This window comes from Cupressus sempervirens, chromosome 7 (genome assembly GCF_028749045.1).
Source record: "Cupressus sempervirens isolate cs-2001-9-10 chromosome 7, ASM2874904v1, whole genome shotgun sequence".
Classification (NCBI taxonomy): domain Eukaryota; kingdom Viridiplantae; phylum Streptophyta; class Pinopsida; order Cupressales; family Cupressaceae; genus Cupressus; species Cupressus sempervirens.
In genome coordinates, this window is record NC_143124.1 from 772,953,672 (window position 1) to 772,969,897 (window position 16,226).

The window sequence follows — 16,226 nt, forward strand, 5'->3', positions numbered from 1 at the left end:
TTATCCTAGGTTGCAGATCCCCTAGGAGATTACTCCAGGTAGTGGTAATGTATTGTCTATAAATACCCTATTTGACATGCTCATTCAACTCCTGACATGAGGGGAGAAGATGAGCAGGGCATCTAGTGAAAACTGATAAGGAGGAAGACAATCAATGTCAATTCCGATTGAACCCAACAGAGAGGAGGCCTGAGCGTACCACCATCGAGACCTGGTAGAAGTATCGGATGACCATTTATGGTAGGACAACATGTCATCTGGCATACCGTTCTTCTCAACATGTCTTTTGGTTTTAAGGTTTTTCTGGGGTTCAGCATCAAACCATTTATTTATAGGACATGTATTTCGACGCTTAGCTCTAAGAGAGGGAGGGGAATGGTGGGGAATAGAAAGGAGAGTAGAATCCCAAATGCTAGAGGCAAGCAAATCAAAAATATCAGAGGCAGCAAGTGACTCATTAAAGCTAGCAGGTGTTAGACATCTCCTAAGGTGATACACAAAAAGCTCACCATCACTCTCAGGGTAATGAAAGCGGGTAGGGAGGGAAACAGTACTAGCCAAGCTGAGTGAAGGTGGGGACAGATGGGGTAAAACTCAAACAGAAATGCTAAGAAGAGCATGATCCACTAAGGGGAGATGAGAAATGGTGAAACTGCGAGTGGAAGAAATGAAGGAACGAGAGGAAATGACATAGTCCACAACACTCACACCACCACAATGCGGCCAACAGGTAAAAAGGTCTGATCCAGGAAGGATAAACTATTCAGAATCAACAACCCAGAAGACTCACAGAGCTGGAGGAGGTGACGGCCATAAATTGAGAGCGGTCCAAGAACATCCTTTGAGGTGTGCTATAGGCCCATAGTAGTTGGATCTAACTCAAAAGTGCAGTTCGAATCAAAGCCATGATCATGTAAAGAAATCTAAAGATCTTTGGTTCGAGCCTTGAAGTCTTCGAGAATAATAATATCACCCAAAGCCTCGAATTGTGAAATACTCTCTTGAAGGTCACAATAGGTATCTCCATTCCTCGGATCATGAATGGCATAAGGAGAGGAGGTCGGTGGAAAATAACAAACAACAATAAAAATATCTCTGTCGATATTTTCGCCGACCAATCCGGACCCACACAAATCTGGCATAGGCGTTAGAGTGACAACTGAAGTAGTACTGAAGATATCATCTTGAACCAAACAAGCAACACCTCCAAACCCATGGGCCCCACGAGAAGTCCGGACCTCATCCGTGCAAACTGACAACCACTGATAACCAAGATAACCTAGAAGAGGGCGCATAGGGCTCTCGTGAGTCTTAGTAACTGCCAAAATATTTGAGGACCCCATCGCATCCTGAAAAAGTCTTGGTAATGACCATAAAGAGCCATTACCATTCCAATAATTGACAAGAAGAGGAGGTCTCCTCTTGTTAGACTGCTGTCAGGACCGTCATGCCGATTTGGAGGTTGTCCTCTCTACCCAACTAGTAGGAGGAGAATCATGAACCACCGCTCTAAGATTCCTAATAACAACCCATTTCCCAGCACGACTAGCCTTTGCCACAATTGCTCGAGCCTGTTTGAGTTGTGTAACTTGTGCGTTAGTAAGATCTTCGTCCAAATAAATTTTATAGGGGAGAGAAAATAACTTTCTCTTCGCTCTAAGGGTGTGAAGCCTATCTAGAAAAGAGAAGAATTTGATAAAAAGGATGTCCCCTGTACCAAACCAGCATCTATTCAAGGTAATGTCTGAGATGCCAAGTTGATCAGAAAGAAAGGAATGTCCAACAACAATAGGGTCAGAAGTGGGTGTAAGACCACGAACATGCAAGTTGAGCTCACATGCCCGCCGTACCAGCTCGTCATCAATCTTACCCTGAACAATCTTGTCTATACTCAGTCTCGAGGTAGTAGTATCAATATTAGTGCAAAGTGAAGACCATGATTTCACCTTCTGTTCCGTCTCCGCAATCAGAGAAGAGTGTATGGTTGCCATCAAGGACTGTTGTTCTTTGATTTTGTCAATCCCATCCAACTGTTCAATGATAGCATCTATGTTGGATTTTAATCTAGCTGTTTCAGAGATGAAAGTATCTGAAAAATGTTGAATCTTCATGGTGTTCGATTCTGTGAATTGTTTGAGGTTCGCAATTTCAGCTTTCAATTTAGACACTTGTTCTTTCAGCAAGGTGTTATCATTTTCTAGCTTCAAAACCCGATCACATAAGCGCTGGTATGTGATGGTTTGATTATCACCTACAGGCATTATTTGGAGCCATATAAAAACCCTATGGCCAACCGGATGCATAGTAAAACTGGCGGCAAAACACCAGGTGGAGGCAATGAAGTCGACAGGAGATCACACCAAGAAGAATATACCAGTCAGAATACACCAGTAAAACGCTCAATCCTAGCAGAAAATGACCACTACCTTCGGCTGCGGCAGGAAGAAAGACAAAATCAAAACCCTCAGCAACAGGAGACATGAACATCGGTCATGGATACACGCACAGACAGATAACCAACAGCTGAACATGAAACACGAAATGAAACAACATGAAAGACGAAGAAGAAAGGTGTTCGTGGGAGGCTAGTCGCGATGGCCATGGTTGCAGGGCGCGGGCAGAGGAATGGACATGGGAATAGTCGTGATTACCTCACGCCTTCGATTATGCATGGTTGTAGGCTTAGTTGTGATCGTAGGTATCAGGCTAGTTGCGATCACAAATACATTCGCATGGATGTAGGCTTAGTCGGGATCGATGGTTATAAATGTTATAATATTATTACATTATCAATATAATATAATTATTATAATGTAATAGAATTTATGAAAAGACATGACTGTTTATATATATATAGTTTTAACCTTGAGAAAATATCCTTCAAAAATATGAAGAAAATATGTGTAATTGATTTGGAATCAGAAAAATGAAATAAATTAATTGAAGTCCCAATAGGGGACATTACAAGTGGTATCAGAGCATCGAACTTGCCATCCTGCTGGGTATTATCAGAAACATTTTTACAGAGAAGTTGTTTCACAAATATCAGAATATATATATCGTTCTATAGAAACAATGGTTACAGCGGTCTGGTTATTTCATGATAAATAATCAAATAATGACAAATATACAATATTTAGAAGCCTTAGTCATTTGATTTTCTCAGAGGAATTGGTAGAGAGGATTAATAATTTATTTACATTTTACCATGAATTTTGAGCTAGAGATATAGTTGGCCATATGCACTCAAAGATTTGCAGATATTACTAATTCTTTTGTTGTGAATGTGAGAGGCAATATATTGGCGTCAATCTGGGCTATTGCAGGCTCCAAAATATCTAACCATATGGTTGTGCCACCATTATAAAAATATTTGAAGCATTAGGCGAGTATATTAAGTCAAATATTTGTGTGATTTAATTATTGTGTGGTGCCAAAATCACTCATATTATTGTTGAGGACATTTTAATGCTTGGGTCAGTGTTATAATACTGAAAGAAAACATTAGACACCAAGATCATATTTTATAATGTTGAATATCTGCAAGGTTGCAATAGCTCATCTGGATATGTTATTTCAAGAAAACTTTGGTCTCTTCAAAAGCTTTCGGGGATACAAAAGTTGTTTTGAAAATTGATACTTTGCTGTGAAAGGAAATTTATCGGGTTATAAATTTTGAATGGGACTTGATTATCCTCCAATAGCAAACGGTATTAAGATCAAATAAACTCTGCCAAAACTATTGGTATAAATAAAAGTAAGATCTATTAGATTTCCACAATCCATGAGAATGAGATATGCTTCCTAGATTTGATTGTGTAGAGTTTTTTTATCATCAATTTCGGATCATACTACATGATCCATCATCAGGATGCAGGAGAAGAACATAAAATGATATATTGCAGATCTAGCACACCACAAAAAATATAACAAAGGGGGAGGGGGGCTGAGGAGAGAGAAAAGAAGGTACAAGGGTGACAAGACCAGACACCAACCTAAACAAGAAACAAATAAATACCAGCTTATAAATTTTTATTTTAGTTTATTTATTTTTCTCTCTCTTTTTCTTTTTCTTTCTTTTTGTTAGTTTCTTTATTTATGTATTTATTTATGTTTATTTTTTCTTACGTGTGAGTCTTTCTATTTATATAGAATCAGATACACATTTTTATTTAATTAATTAATTAATTAATTTAGTTTGTTTATTTTGTATTTTATATTTTTATTTTTATAACTCTTATCTGCATAAGTTCCTATTTTTAGATTTCATTAATAGACTCGTGTTATTTTTACTTTTGTAGACATTCAATTCTTTATGGTCTTCTTCTTTTTATTGTTTTATTGTCCTATTATTTTTATTGTTTAATTATTTATTATTTGTTATTAATAATATTATTTTATTAAATTTGTTTATAAGCTGGTATTTATTTGTTTCTTGTTTAGGTTGGTGTCTGGTCTTGTCACCCTTGTACCTTCTTGTCTCTCTCCTCAGCCCCCCTCCCCCTTTGTTATATTTTTTGTGGTGTGCTAGATCTGCAATCTATCATTTTATGTTCTTCTCCTGCATCCTGATGATGGATCATGTAGTATGATCCGAAACGTTGATGATAAAAAAACTCTACACAATCAAATCCAGAAAGCATATCTCATAAATAAATGTTTGAGGATGTTGGACAACAGCTATTGTATTAGGCCTAAAAAATTATCGTTTTTGATAGTCGTGGTAGACACATCTTCATATTTCCTTTTGTTCCTATCGCTTTAGCGCAGAACGTTGGAAAGATTTTTGGAGACATTTGCATTTACCTAGCGAAGCATTATTATGACAAATATACACAGAACTGAAAGGAAGTTACTCCATGTCGAAAGTCTGAAAATAAGGAGATTGTGAGGTATGCTGGAATATAGTGTTGCGTGTCTATGATGAGTGCTGGAAAAAAATTGGTACATGGACTTTAAAAAACACAGTTGCTGCAACATCTTGCAAGTGTGAGTTGGCCTCTACAGAGCTACATGGTTCTAGTGCGTGAGCCTTGACGGTGTGGGATTTACCAGTTAGCATCTAGAAAGAGTTGGGACCTTTAAGCAGCAAAAGATCTCAAAAACATTTCCAAGTTGGAACTGCTGAAGATTATCGGGGTCGTCTTGTATTGAGATTTGTAGAAGGTTACCATTGAAGTCTTGGCTGTTTGTTTCTGCAGACTCATGTTCAGAAATCTTGGAAACACTTCCTATATAATACATTTTAACAATTGAAAAGGAGCACAAAATTAATATTTACTGCTGCATGGTTGCTTGAAGAGTTACTGAAAACTGTGTATTCTATTGGTGACCTGTGCATTACAATTACCTTAAGTCTAGTGGTGACAAGAACAGATGTGATCCCTTATAGCCCTTGGCATTTGGACATTTGAACACTGAGAGTAATTGAGAAGCATCCGAAAGTTTTATGAATAATATTTGGACAAACTGTTTGTATCCTCGCTGTTGTCAAACATTAATTTCAGACGAGAGTGTGACTCAGATTTGCTGAAAATTTAGTTTTGAAGAAATTGGTTTCCAAGAGTAGTTTTATAAACAATCCACAGCTATATCAAATAGTGGAAACAAAGATAAACACACTTCAAGGAGCGACCGATACTATTCAAGTAAAATTGTTGTGGTGTAGTTTGCTGTGTTTGCAACTTTGCCATCAACAGGTTTTAAGGGAATTCCTATACCAATAATTATCTTCACCAGATGAACATCAGAACATGCATACATAGCAGATGTTCTAACCATTGATTTGACTTGGAAATATTGAGGTAAGTGTCCCACACACCCTCTGTCAATAATATTAATTTGGTGCATAACATCATACTCATTATTGTTAGTGAACAGATTGTCCTCCAAGAAAGTGCATGCGAACATAACCTTGAATGCCCAAGTGAGAAGACTAATCAGCACTAACAGTTGGATAGGTTATCATTGGATTGATAACCTTCCTCTGAATTTTATCGGGTTCAGCTCCGCATGTAAGATATACAACAAATTAATTATGGATGTTTTTAACTAGAAAGCACGAAAGGATTACAAGCATCTAACCGTAAACACAGTGTAGATGCGGAAACTTAAAAGCTGAAAAGGAAAGAAAAACAAAGAGCAGCAGATGACACAAGGTTCATTTGCTGTATGCTGCATTACATAATGAAAACATAAATATATCTTCCGTCCTCTTGAGAGAATTAAAAATCAGGGCTTTAAAAGATATTTTGAAATGATAGTGTAACAAGAAAGCAGTGACATTAGAATGTGTTTCAGAGAAAACTGAAAATGACGCAAAGATCATGATCGGTGGAAGGAAAATACATCATAATCAAAGTTCTGATGTGATTAACCTCCAATCTCCCTTCCCTGAATGTAAAAGACCACAAAGACTCTTTTACACATTACAACCAAAACCACTATCTAAAGAAAAACTGAAACTCTTTTCAATATTACATTAACAATCAAAATCTTATTCCCATCTTTGACACACAGTTCAGAAAAAAGAAAATTAGCCCATGCTCTGCCTCTCACAGTCTCTCAAGAAAATGGAATAAACTGGAAAATTTTCCCTCTCTACTGTAGCGCATAGTCTGCAGTCCCGAAGAAAGAAAAGAATGGAACCCCTCTAATGTTTTGTTTTCCTCCTTTTATAGAATTCTGAAAATTTTCTTTCAATCCCTTTAACCTTCCTTTTCCGATGACATTTGTCAGTTCAAGTAAGTGATTCTTGGATGGTGGTTGATTTTCCTTTACCTTTTTAATATTTCCAGTCTCCCGTAGTTGTAATGCTTGGTTCCCAAATTGAATGTTAAATAGCAACTTCTAATGACATATGTCATTAAAGTTATAGTATAATACATAATCTTTCATATTCTGAATAGAGGTCTAAGGACACTTGGAAAGATTATGCAGGAGATATGTTTGTAACCCTGAATTTTTAATAATCCTGATAATTATAATGTTTAATAAAACATTATAATTTCATTTGCTCCTTTCCAAACTTTTGCTTAGACACCTGTCACTATTTAATTCTGAACATTATAAAGATCAATGTGCCATGCGCTCTGTCTATGACATTTATAGAGATCGGGTTTCTCTCTTTCAGTATTCATGATAAACATTCAAATGTTACTAAATTGCTTGATATTGCATTATGAAGAGCTTTAGACTCGGCGGGTATGAGTACTCTGCACGACATATTTGTGACCCATCTTGTCAACCAGTTTACATGGGTCTTTAATGTATTCACTACCATGTATGGATTCAAAACACTGATTACCTATGGCACTAGTGTTATCATCTCACCAAATATTTTACAGCATCTTTCCACTTTCAACACCTGCATAAGGATCTATTGTAACATTGATGACAGCTGGTTTTCTTTTCATGAAAGCCTCATCTAGAGCAGACTGAAGCTCGTGAGGGGTGCCAACTAGATAGCCTTTTCCACCAAAAGCTTCCATCACAGTATGGTATGCTGCTCCTGGAACAAATGAAGTTGGTGCGGGATCATCTTTGTATGGCCCTTCAATATCTTCTACATTTCTTCTATCTCCACCATAGACACCACCATTATTGAAAATGATAACAATGATAGGTGATTTGTACCTTACTGATGTTTGGGCTCGGGTTTGGTGATGAGTGCACATTAAGATATTATTGTGCAAAGCACCAGGATCGTGACTTTCCACTTCCATCGCATATACCTCTTGTGCATTCTATCGGTCATTTCTCATGCAATGTCGACACTGAAGTAGCTCGAGCCGAGAATGAATGGCAATTATACACCCGAATTGGAGGTCATTTCTTCTTATAAGGGAGCTGAGCCCATATGATTACCGCTCGAGCTCGAGCTTTCACTTTTAGCGTATCCAATGCTTCGGTATCATAGAGATACGCACGCATGCTTTCTTAGCTATCTTCTTTCTCACTACTTGTGCTCGGATTTTTTTTATTAATGTTAGTATGTGGCTATCGATGTGCATGAGTATGGATATATTGACAACCATCTCTTTCAAAACCCATGTATAGCTCTTAAATGAACCAAAACCATCTTGTTCTTACACTTTTAATGCGTCAACTTCAAACTCGTATTGGGTTATAATGGAAACCAAGCTTTCCGTGCTCTTTCAAGATCACTGAATGTTTATTACAAGCTGATGAGCTTTTATATCTCTATGGCCGAATGATCATTGTTATTTTCACAACTTTCTTATTTAACATTTCGACGTAGGAGAAGGCTCAAATTGATTTGTCAAACATGATTTGTGAACATGTATAACGTCTGCTTGGTTGAACTAAATTATCACAGCCGCTTTGAACCAATGAGCCCAAAATATTGAACAAAACTGAACATTGCATTTGGAGACCACCAAAATCATCTATAATACTGAGATTACCAAACCCCTAAACTGAATTCTGAATCTGTGAAACTTCCTATGTATACTGAACCATTGAACCACTGAAACCAAGCCACTGAATCATAGATGTGAACCTCTCAAAGTAGATCATTAAACCTGCATGCTCAAATTGAACTGTTTTGAACTAATTTGAACTGCTTCGAACTTCAGTTCGATGTGGTTCAAGACTCTGCACTTGAAGTTCGAACTGTTGAACCTTTGAAACATCAAACTCATTGAACCTTTGAAATTACTGAAATGACAAAAACTGATCATGAATTGTGAACTTTTTTGAGTCGACCATTCTGCACTTTGAACCATGAGTTTGAATTTTGCTTGTATTGAACCTGCAGGATGGATCATTTGAACCACTGAACCATTTCGAACTACTTTGAACTAAGGTTCAAAGTGGTTCGAAAACACAAATTACAAGTTTTAAAACCATGTCCATATAGGGTGCTAACAATTATAATGCTCAATTAGAAGAACAAGATATAGTGTAGGTTTGTTTCATCCAACTGATAGGTCAGTCCGAGATGGGTAAGGATCAGCGTCCCTGTAAGATGCCTTGAGGATTAACCAAGATGGGATCAAGTTGCCTTGAGGTCACTCAAACATGGGATTTAAGACTTGGATCCACAAAAACCTTGAGGAAGGCTATTGATGCTTGGTTATAAACACCCTACTATATCCCCACATGCTTCCTAATTCAGTATCATGACCTTTTTAATTCACATATAGTTTATTACTTACCTATAAAGGTAGCCTCAGGAGAAAGAACAAGGGTGTATTCAGGCTAGTCCAATCAATCGGTTAGTTTGAGATGAGTAGGACCAACATCCCTATAGTTGCCTTGAGGTTTGACTAGGATGGGATCAAGTTGCCTTGAGGTCATTACGAGATGGGATCGTGGGCTTCAATCCATAGAAACCTTGAAGATTCCGAGAAATACCGATGAGTTTGGTACCTAAGGAACTTGTTTACATCCCAAGTATTCTTCTTGACTAAAGAATGATAATAAGTGCAAAACAAAAAAAGCATCCCCCTAAGTAAGCCACCTCGTGTGGAAGTATGGGATTGGCTTGGAATAAATTATATTTGTCTCACATTTTCTTGAAACTTATACATACACATATATACTAACGATCACTTGTGGTTGTAGGATTCTATTGAAGAAGTAAAATTTGTAATCTTCTTGACTCTAGTGACTATAAGGCATTATTCAGGAACCATTTATTATGTGTCTACATCTTGTTTGCTTCGTGTTTTCATGCATTCATGTGTCGCTTCGTGTTTTCATGCATTCATATGTCTTCTTCGTGTATGCTTTGTGTTTTCATACATTATGATACTCTTGCATTCAATTATATGCTTCACATGATGGATCTACAAGTAGTCATGTATAAATGGTTTTTGCTCGAGGACAAGCAAATCTGAGAGGGGATGATTGTGATATCCCCATCAATAAGATTCATATAATTAATAAATAGTAAAAATATAATATTAATAATGATATAGTATAATTTATTGTCATATTATAATAGTGTATTAATATGAGAATTAGATATCATATTAGGCAATAAAATATAATATTTAATTTTAGATTAATAATCTATATATATATATATATTATGCATTATATATAATAATATTAATATTATAATAATAAACATAATTGATATATTATTAATATAATACATGTTATAATATTATTATATTATCAATATAATATAATTTATGAAAAGACACGACTCTTAATAAAAACACTATCTATCTATCTATCTATCTATCTATCTATCTATATATTTAACTTTGAGAAAATATCATTCAGAAATATGAAGAAAATATGCGCAACTGGTCTGCAATCAGAAAAATGAAATAAATTAATTGAAGTCGCACTAGGGGACATTACATTTTCCTATTGAATTAGAAAACTAAAAGTTAATTTCTATTGAGAAAAATAGAAAAATTATGAACCCTAACTTTAAAGGAAGTTTGATGTAACAAATTTTGTATTGAAATTGACCTTTGATCAAACAGGGAATTGAGCCCAAAAAATAAAAAAATTGTTGTGAATATAAATTTTGAAGTGGAAGTTAATACTTGTAGCAAGACCAAAGGAAAGGGGGTAATAAATGATATTTTCTTAATGTTTTGATGAGAAATATTCAATTTTTGTGAGAGTCAACTGTTTTATGATATGGACCTGGATGTATATGCATCAATATGGTGAGGTCTGAAGTAATAGATATGTATCCTATGTGTGTGTCATATTCTTTGTAATCTCACATATTTGTTTCATTCTATGCACTGCATCTTCCCAAGAGAAAGACAGACTATTTTAAAAGACAGTGAATTAATTTGCTAATATGTTTTCTCTATACCCCCCTCCTTAGGGAGTCCTGTCTAATTATGTGCCATAGTATATGCTTCTGATGTAAATTTTGCTTATTTTGTGTGAAATATTCATGGCCTCACTTGGATTACATCTAATTTCATTGTCTAATCTTCCTATTTATATATTAGCACCCTCTAATATTTTTCCTTTCTGAGGATTACGTATCAATGCAGCATGTCTTTTAACCTGGTGTGGATTCTGTTCATCTTTCTAGTTTTTCTCATGAATCTCTTTTCTCCTTCTCTACCATTAATTATACCCAAATCATATGTTCTGCATGTGTAATTTTCACATATGTTTTCTCATATATTATCTGTATGTCAGCTTTATGAATATGCTAAATATTGAGTTCTTCTTTGTATTTGCCTTGTTTTCATTTATCTATGTTTCCCATTTTTCTAAAGTGCCTTGACTATGATATATGCATTCTATTCATAGTTCCACACTCGTATTCTATTCTTGTGTAAGTGGTAATTTGGATTTGTGGTTTTATGGAAATTGCTTAGTATTGCATACTAGATAAGTTAGTGGCTGTTTTCTGCAGGGAGAGTTGGGAAAACATCTCTTGTCTTGCGATATGTAAATAATGTCTTCTCTGACTCGCAAACAGCAACAATACAAGCTTCTTACCTTACAAAGCGTCTCAATATTAATGGAACGGTTGTGACACTTTCCATTTGGGTAAGTCTTTTAACTTTTAATCTTGAATACACTTGATGATTATTTTAATTGATTCCTATTTTCCCATAACATTTAAAGGAGATTGGTTAATGTATTTTCTACCTTCAGATAAGCTTTCCTATTGTTTTTCTTGGTTGTGATTTTCTGTCGTCTAAGCTTTAAGAGTGGGTTGATCATCATTAATCTAATCAGTTTATAACAAATCACTTATGTTTTGTCTCTAACAACTGAAGTGCTAACCACTGTGGACTAACATTTTGATTATTTTCCCTATATTTTATATTTTGTTGTTTTCCTAATGAATTTAATATTCATGCTCACATTTACCAGCGAAAAATGATTGAAAGCTATTTAAACTTGTGCATGAAATTGAAAACAGGATACAGCAGGTCAAGAGCGGTTTCATGCTTTAGGCCCTATTTATTATCGAGATGCAGATGGTTTGTGCTTTTATTTATCATTTTTGTGTTTTCTCACATTTTTGAATTACTCTCAATTCATAAGGCTCATCTTTTGTGTATATATATTTTACATGTCATGGAATTGCAGCAGCATTGTTGGTGTATGATGTCATGGATAAGGATACTTTCACTCGTGTCAGGAATTGGGTGAAGGAACTTCGCCAGATGGCATCCAAGAATATAATATTAGCAATAGCTGCAAATAAGAGTGACTTAGTAAGGTCGCAAAAGATTGATTTACAAGATGCAGAAAGGTATTGTTGTCACATTTCATTGATTTTCTTATTTTATAGAAGAAATTGACAACAGTTCAAAATACATCATTATGCAATCAAGATTTAAATTGCTTAAAAACTAACAAATCTAGGCTAGTTAACTATCAGTTGTTTCTCATCAATAGAGTAGGACTATTTTGAGTAATTTTTTTTGCACTTAAAAAGTCTACTATCACTAATTTAGGATTGTGTCTTATGTAACATTAGGAGCATCGGTATTCAATGTGATTGCATGATATTTTTAAGATACTAGAAGCCCTTTCCCATCTAAACTAAGACAATTCAAAGATGAATAAGAAGCGCATGAACTATATTCTTCCTTGGGAATGTGTTCACCCCCCCCCCCCCCCCATTTTCTTGTCATTTTTGGCACAAGTATGTCTTTGGAACCGGGGGGAGTGGGTGGTGATGTCATGCTACCTTTCTACCAACAAAACTGAAACCTTGGGGATGACACCAAGATGGTGGGGATGCTTGGACGTCTCCAAGACATCTTGGGGATGGCTAGCCATCCCTCAACTATCTTATGAACTCCCAAAACAAACACTTATACCGAGAGGGAGATGAATCAATATTATAGACAAAATTTCACATATTAAAACCATAGTTGAAAAACTCAGTCTCCCCTCAGACTGGACATAGCAAAAGATTGGACTTGGATTCGAACTAGGAAAAGACTTGGGCAAGGACTCGGCAAAAGAAAAAACCTCAGTTTTACTAAAAAGAAAAAAGTTAATGAATTTAGGGAACATAAGAGCCATGATTAAATTATTACACGTCATATGAATGCCAAACACTCAATGTTTGAAATTTCATCATAGTTTCAAACACACACACACACACACACACACACACACACACACACACACATATATCAGAAGTGTAAGTGTATAAATGTTTACAAGATGACATATAATGACATGACCAAATGTGAAAAACAGAAAACTAAAGACTACAATTTCATCACAGTTGGATATACTTCTTCATCCTCTTTGGAGATTCATATTCTTGATTCTTATCCTTCACATTTCATTGTCCAACTTGATGATGTGATGGACTCCTTGAGCTTGGAGATGCCTATTTAGTCTTGATGCATATTTGGAGACCTCCTTCCTTTCATTTGATGTGAACTAGTTTGTTGCATCATCATCATGCTTCTTTTAGATTCCACTTCTTAGTTCCTATTCAACATGGGAAGCATTCTTGCATTTGTACATGATCTATCTTCTTCCCAAGGGGTGAATGTTGTTTGTAGGCATTGGACCTTGTTTTGCCTTCAAGCACTCACCATATTTGTAGGGGGATATCACGTTTCCTACTATCCTTCTAATGGGGGGATCATTGCTTGTATATACATGTTGTATGTAGTATTAGAACATTTTTAGTATCTTAGGTTCTTGGTATAATTAGCCCGTTCTTGTAGAGCTTCAGTTAATGGTCATTTTGGCTTTCTCTTAGTTTTTCTTAGTGTAGTCTATTTTTTGACTAATCTATAATTAGCACTTGTAAACTCTATTTTAGAGTTCATTGTTAATGCAATATTCTTTTGTTCATACGCTTTTAACAATTTCATGATATTAGAGAAAATATTATGGGATTTGTTTTTTGTATTTTGTGTTTTTCAAACACAAAGTGTTTTTCAAACACAAAGAAAAAAAGATTTCTCCAGTGGATCACAATAGAGTTTGTAGACTCGCACTTGGCTTGGATTCAGCAAGGTCGACTTGACTCTTGACTCGCCTACGACTCAACAACCTGGCAAAACAAAAAAACCCTTCAAATTATATACTTTATTCCATGTCTTGGGCCGAATTATAAAAATTAGGCAAGTTTGTCTCGGCTTGACAACTCAGACTACTCGGGAGAGTCATGGAACTATGGATCACAATATACAATAAAACCCAAATTAGGATTTTACTACAAATTTGGGAGTTTATTAAGTTTCACAATATCAGAGTAGGAGCCAGTCTAGGTATGACTACCTTGTGGGAGGGTTCTAATATTTTATTCCTAAAAAACTATTTGTTGGGCTTTAATAATTTCTCCTCACAAATTGTTTGGTGGGTTTTACTAATTTTTCCAAAAAAAATAAATATTGTGGGTTTTAAATTTTTAATTACTTTTTTCCTATGCTCCACGGGGACGCGTCCCCTGCCTCTATACCCTAGTACCCGTACCGGGTACGAAACGGGGACGCGGGTACGGATTTTGGCCGTACCCTGCGACGTCCCTTTTTTGAAAAATTCAGAAACGTCCCCGAAACGGCCAATTTTTTTGGGCAGGAAACTTGGGGACGGCCAGCAGTATCGGGGACAGTTTTGCCGTCCCTTATCCGTCCCCGAAACTGCTGGCCGTCCCCTTTTTTCCAGTCAATCTGGTAAAGGCAAACCATCCCCAAAAAAACATTTTTTCGTAATTTTTGTTGTTCTTGTGGCCCCTAGTCATCTTAAAGACATAATAACAATATGCAACCCATATTTGGTCCATTAAAACACTAACTCTTCTACTCATTTTTCGATTTAACATACTTGCTAAGAGGAAGGAAAAAAACATAAAGAGCAGTAACAGCAATGAGCAAAGATTGTGTTTAGTGAGGCAAGACTGCGTTCGGTATTTACTATTTACTAACTATTTTAGTTGGACTTCTCTTTATTTCATTCTGATTTCAGCATGATACTTGAAGCCTTTAGGCATTTTAATTTTTGCTATATATGTATGTGATATTGTTATAATGGAAGCACTTAGTATTTGCCATTTGATAATATTCCATGTATTTATCTTCTAAAATGTCTATGGTGAATGGTTTATCAATGTTATGATATACATATTTGAATTTTGTCTCTATATTAAAAAAAATCCCCTATGTTTTTAATCGCCGTCCCCTAAATTTTGGCTTCGACCCGTACCCGTACCGGAAACACGTCCCCGTCCCCTAAAACGTCCCCGTCCCGGAAACTCCGTGGAACATAGCTTTTTTCATAATAAAATATTCGAAACTTTGCAGCAATGGTTTTGGCATAAAACACAAAATGCGAAAATTGGATTCCAAGTTGTGGGTTTTTTGGGGTTTATAATTTTTTCCCATTAAAAAATTATAATTCAGTTTTGGGCTTATATAATATTGTTCTCCTTAAAAAAAATTATTTGTAGGGTTTATAATTTTTTCCAAAAATTTAAGGGTTTTCTCATGTATACGTTGGTTAGGGTTTTTGTAGTTCGGGAGGGCTCTCTGGTTTCTATTGGTTTTTTTTGTTTTTCCTTAAAAATGATGTTTTGTTTGCTAATTTGTGTCTCAGATTTTTTTTCAACTATCTATTTGGTTTCAAACAATTTCTCACCTCAAAAATTGTGCTTGGTTTTGATAAATTTTTGATGTGAAAACTTGTTTTTGATTTTGGTCGATTTTTATCCTAAAACATTACTTCTATTTTTTGTAATATGCGAAGTTCATGTGGGATGTTATTCAAGATTTTTGCAATTTTTCTCCGAAAAAGGATTTTTTGTACTCTTCAAATCATGGTTTTGTAGTCCGTTTTGGAGCATCTTGCCCATCTGCAACAATTTGGAGGCTTTTGTAGTTGTTCTTAGTGTATCTTGTTGAGTAACATGGATCATTTTCTACAAATGTAGTAACATTGCCAATGTTATTGATGTGTTCCAAATGCAGATTTGGATCTCATATAAATATGAGAGGAGACATATCCCATGAAGAGATGTCTCTAAGGTTTAATCATCATTTAATTAATATATTTAATGACAATAATTTGTATTATATATATATATGTATATATGTGTGTGTAATATATATATGTATTATATATAATATAATATAAATATATATTATATACTATAATATATATAATATTATATATTATTATTACATGAATATGTGTATATACAAAATGATGATTTACCAATAACAATAATGTATAACAAATCAATTTGATTGAAGCTACAACTTTAACACTTCCTCTTAGCTAGGGAG

General features: G+C 35.3%; 1 protein-coding gene across 2 annotated transcripts in view; it reads left to right on the plus strand.

The window, feature by feature from the left end:
- LOC149549601 (uncharacterized) overlaps window positions 1-16,226 on the plus strand; it is a 77,315-nt gene that overhangs the window by 26,448 nt on the left and 34,641 nt on the right. The window contains exons 2-4 of one of the 2 annotated variants that reach the window (XM_089792921.1): window positions 11,369-11,505; window positions 11,885-11,945; window positions 12,055-12,220. In XM_089792921.1, the coding sequence (XP_089649047.1) occupies window positions 11,369-11,505; window positions 11,885-11,945; window positions 12,055-12,220 (364 nt within the window). The remainder of the gene's footprint in view (window positions 1-11,368; window positions 11,506-11,884; window positions 11,946-12,054; window positions 12,221-16,226) is intronic. The other variant, XM_089792923.1, reaches the window with a different exon arrangement.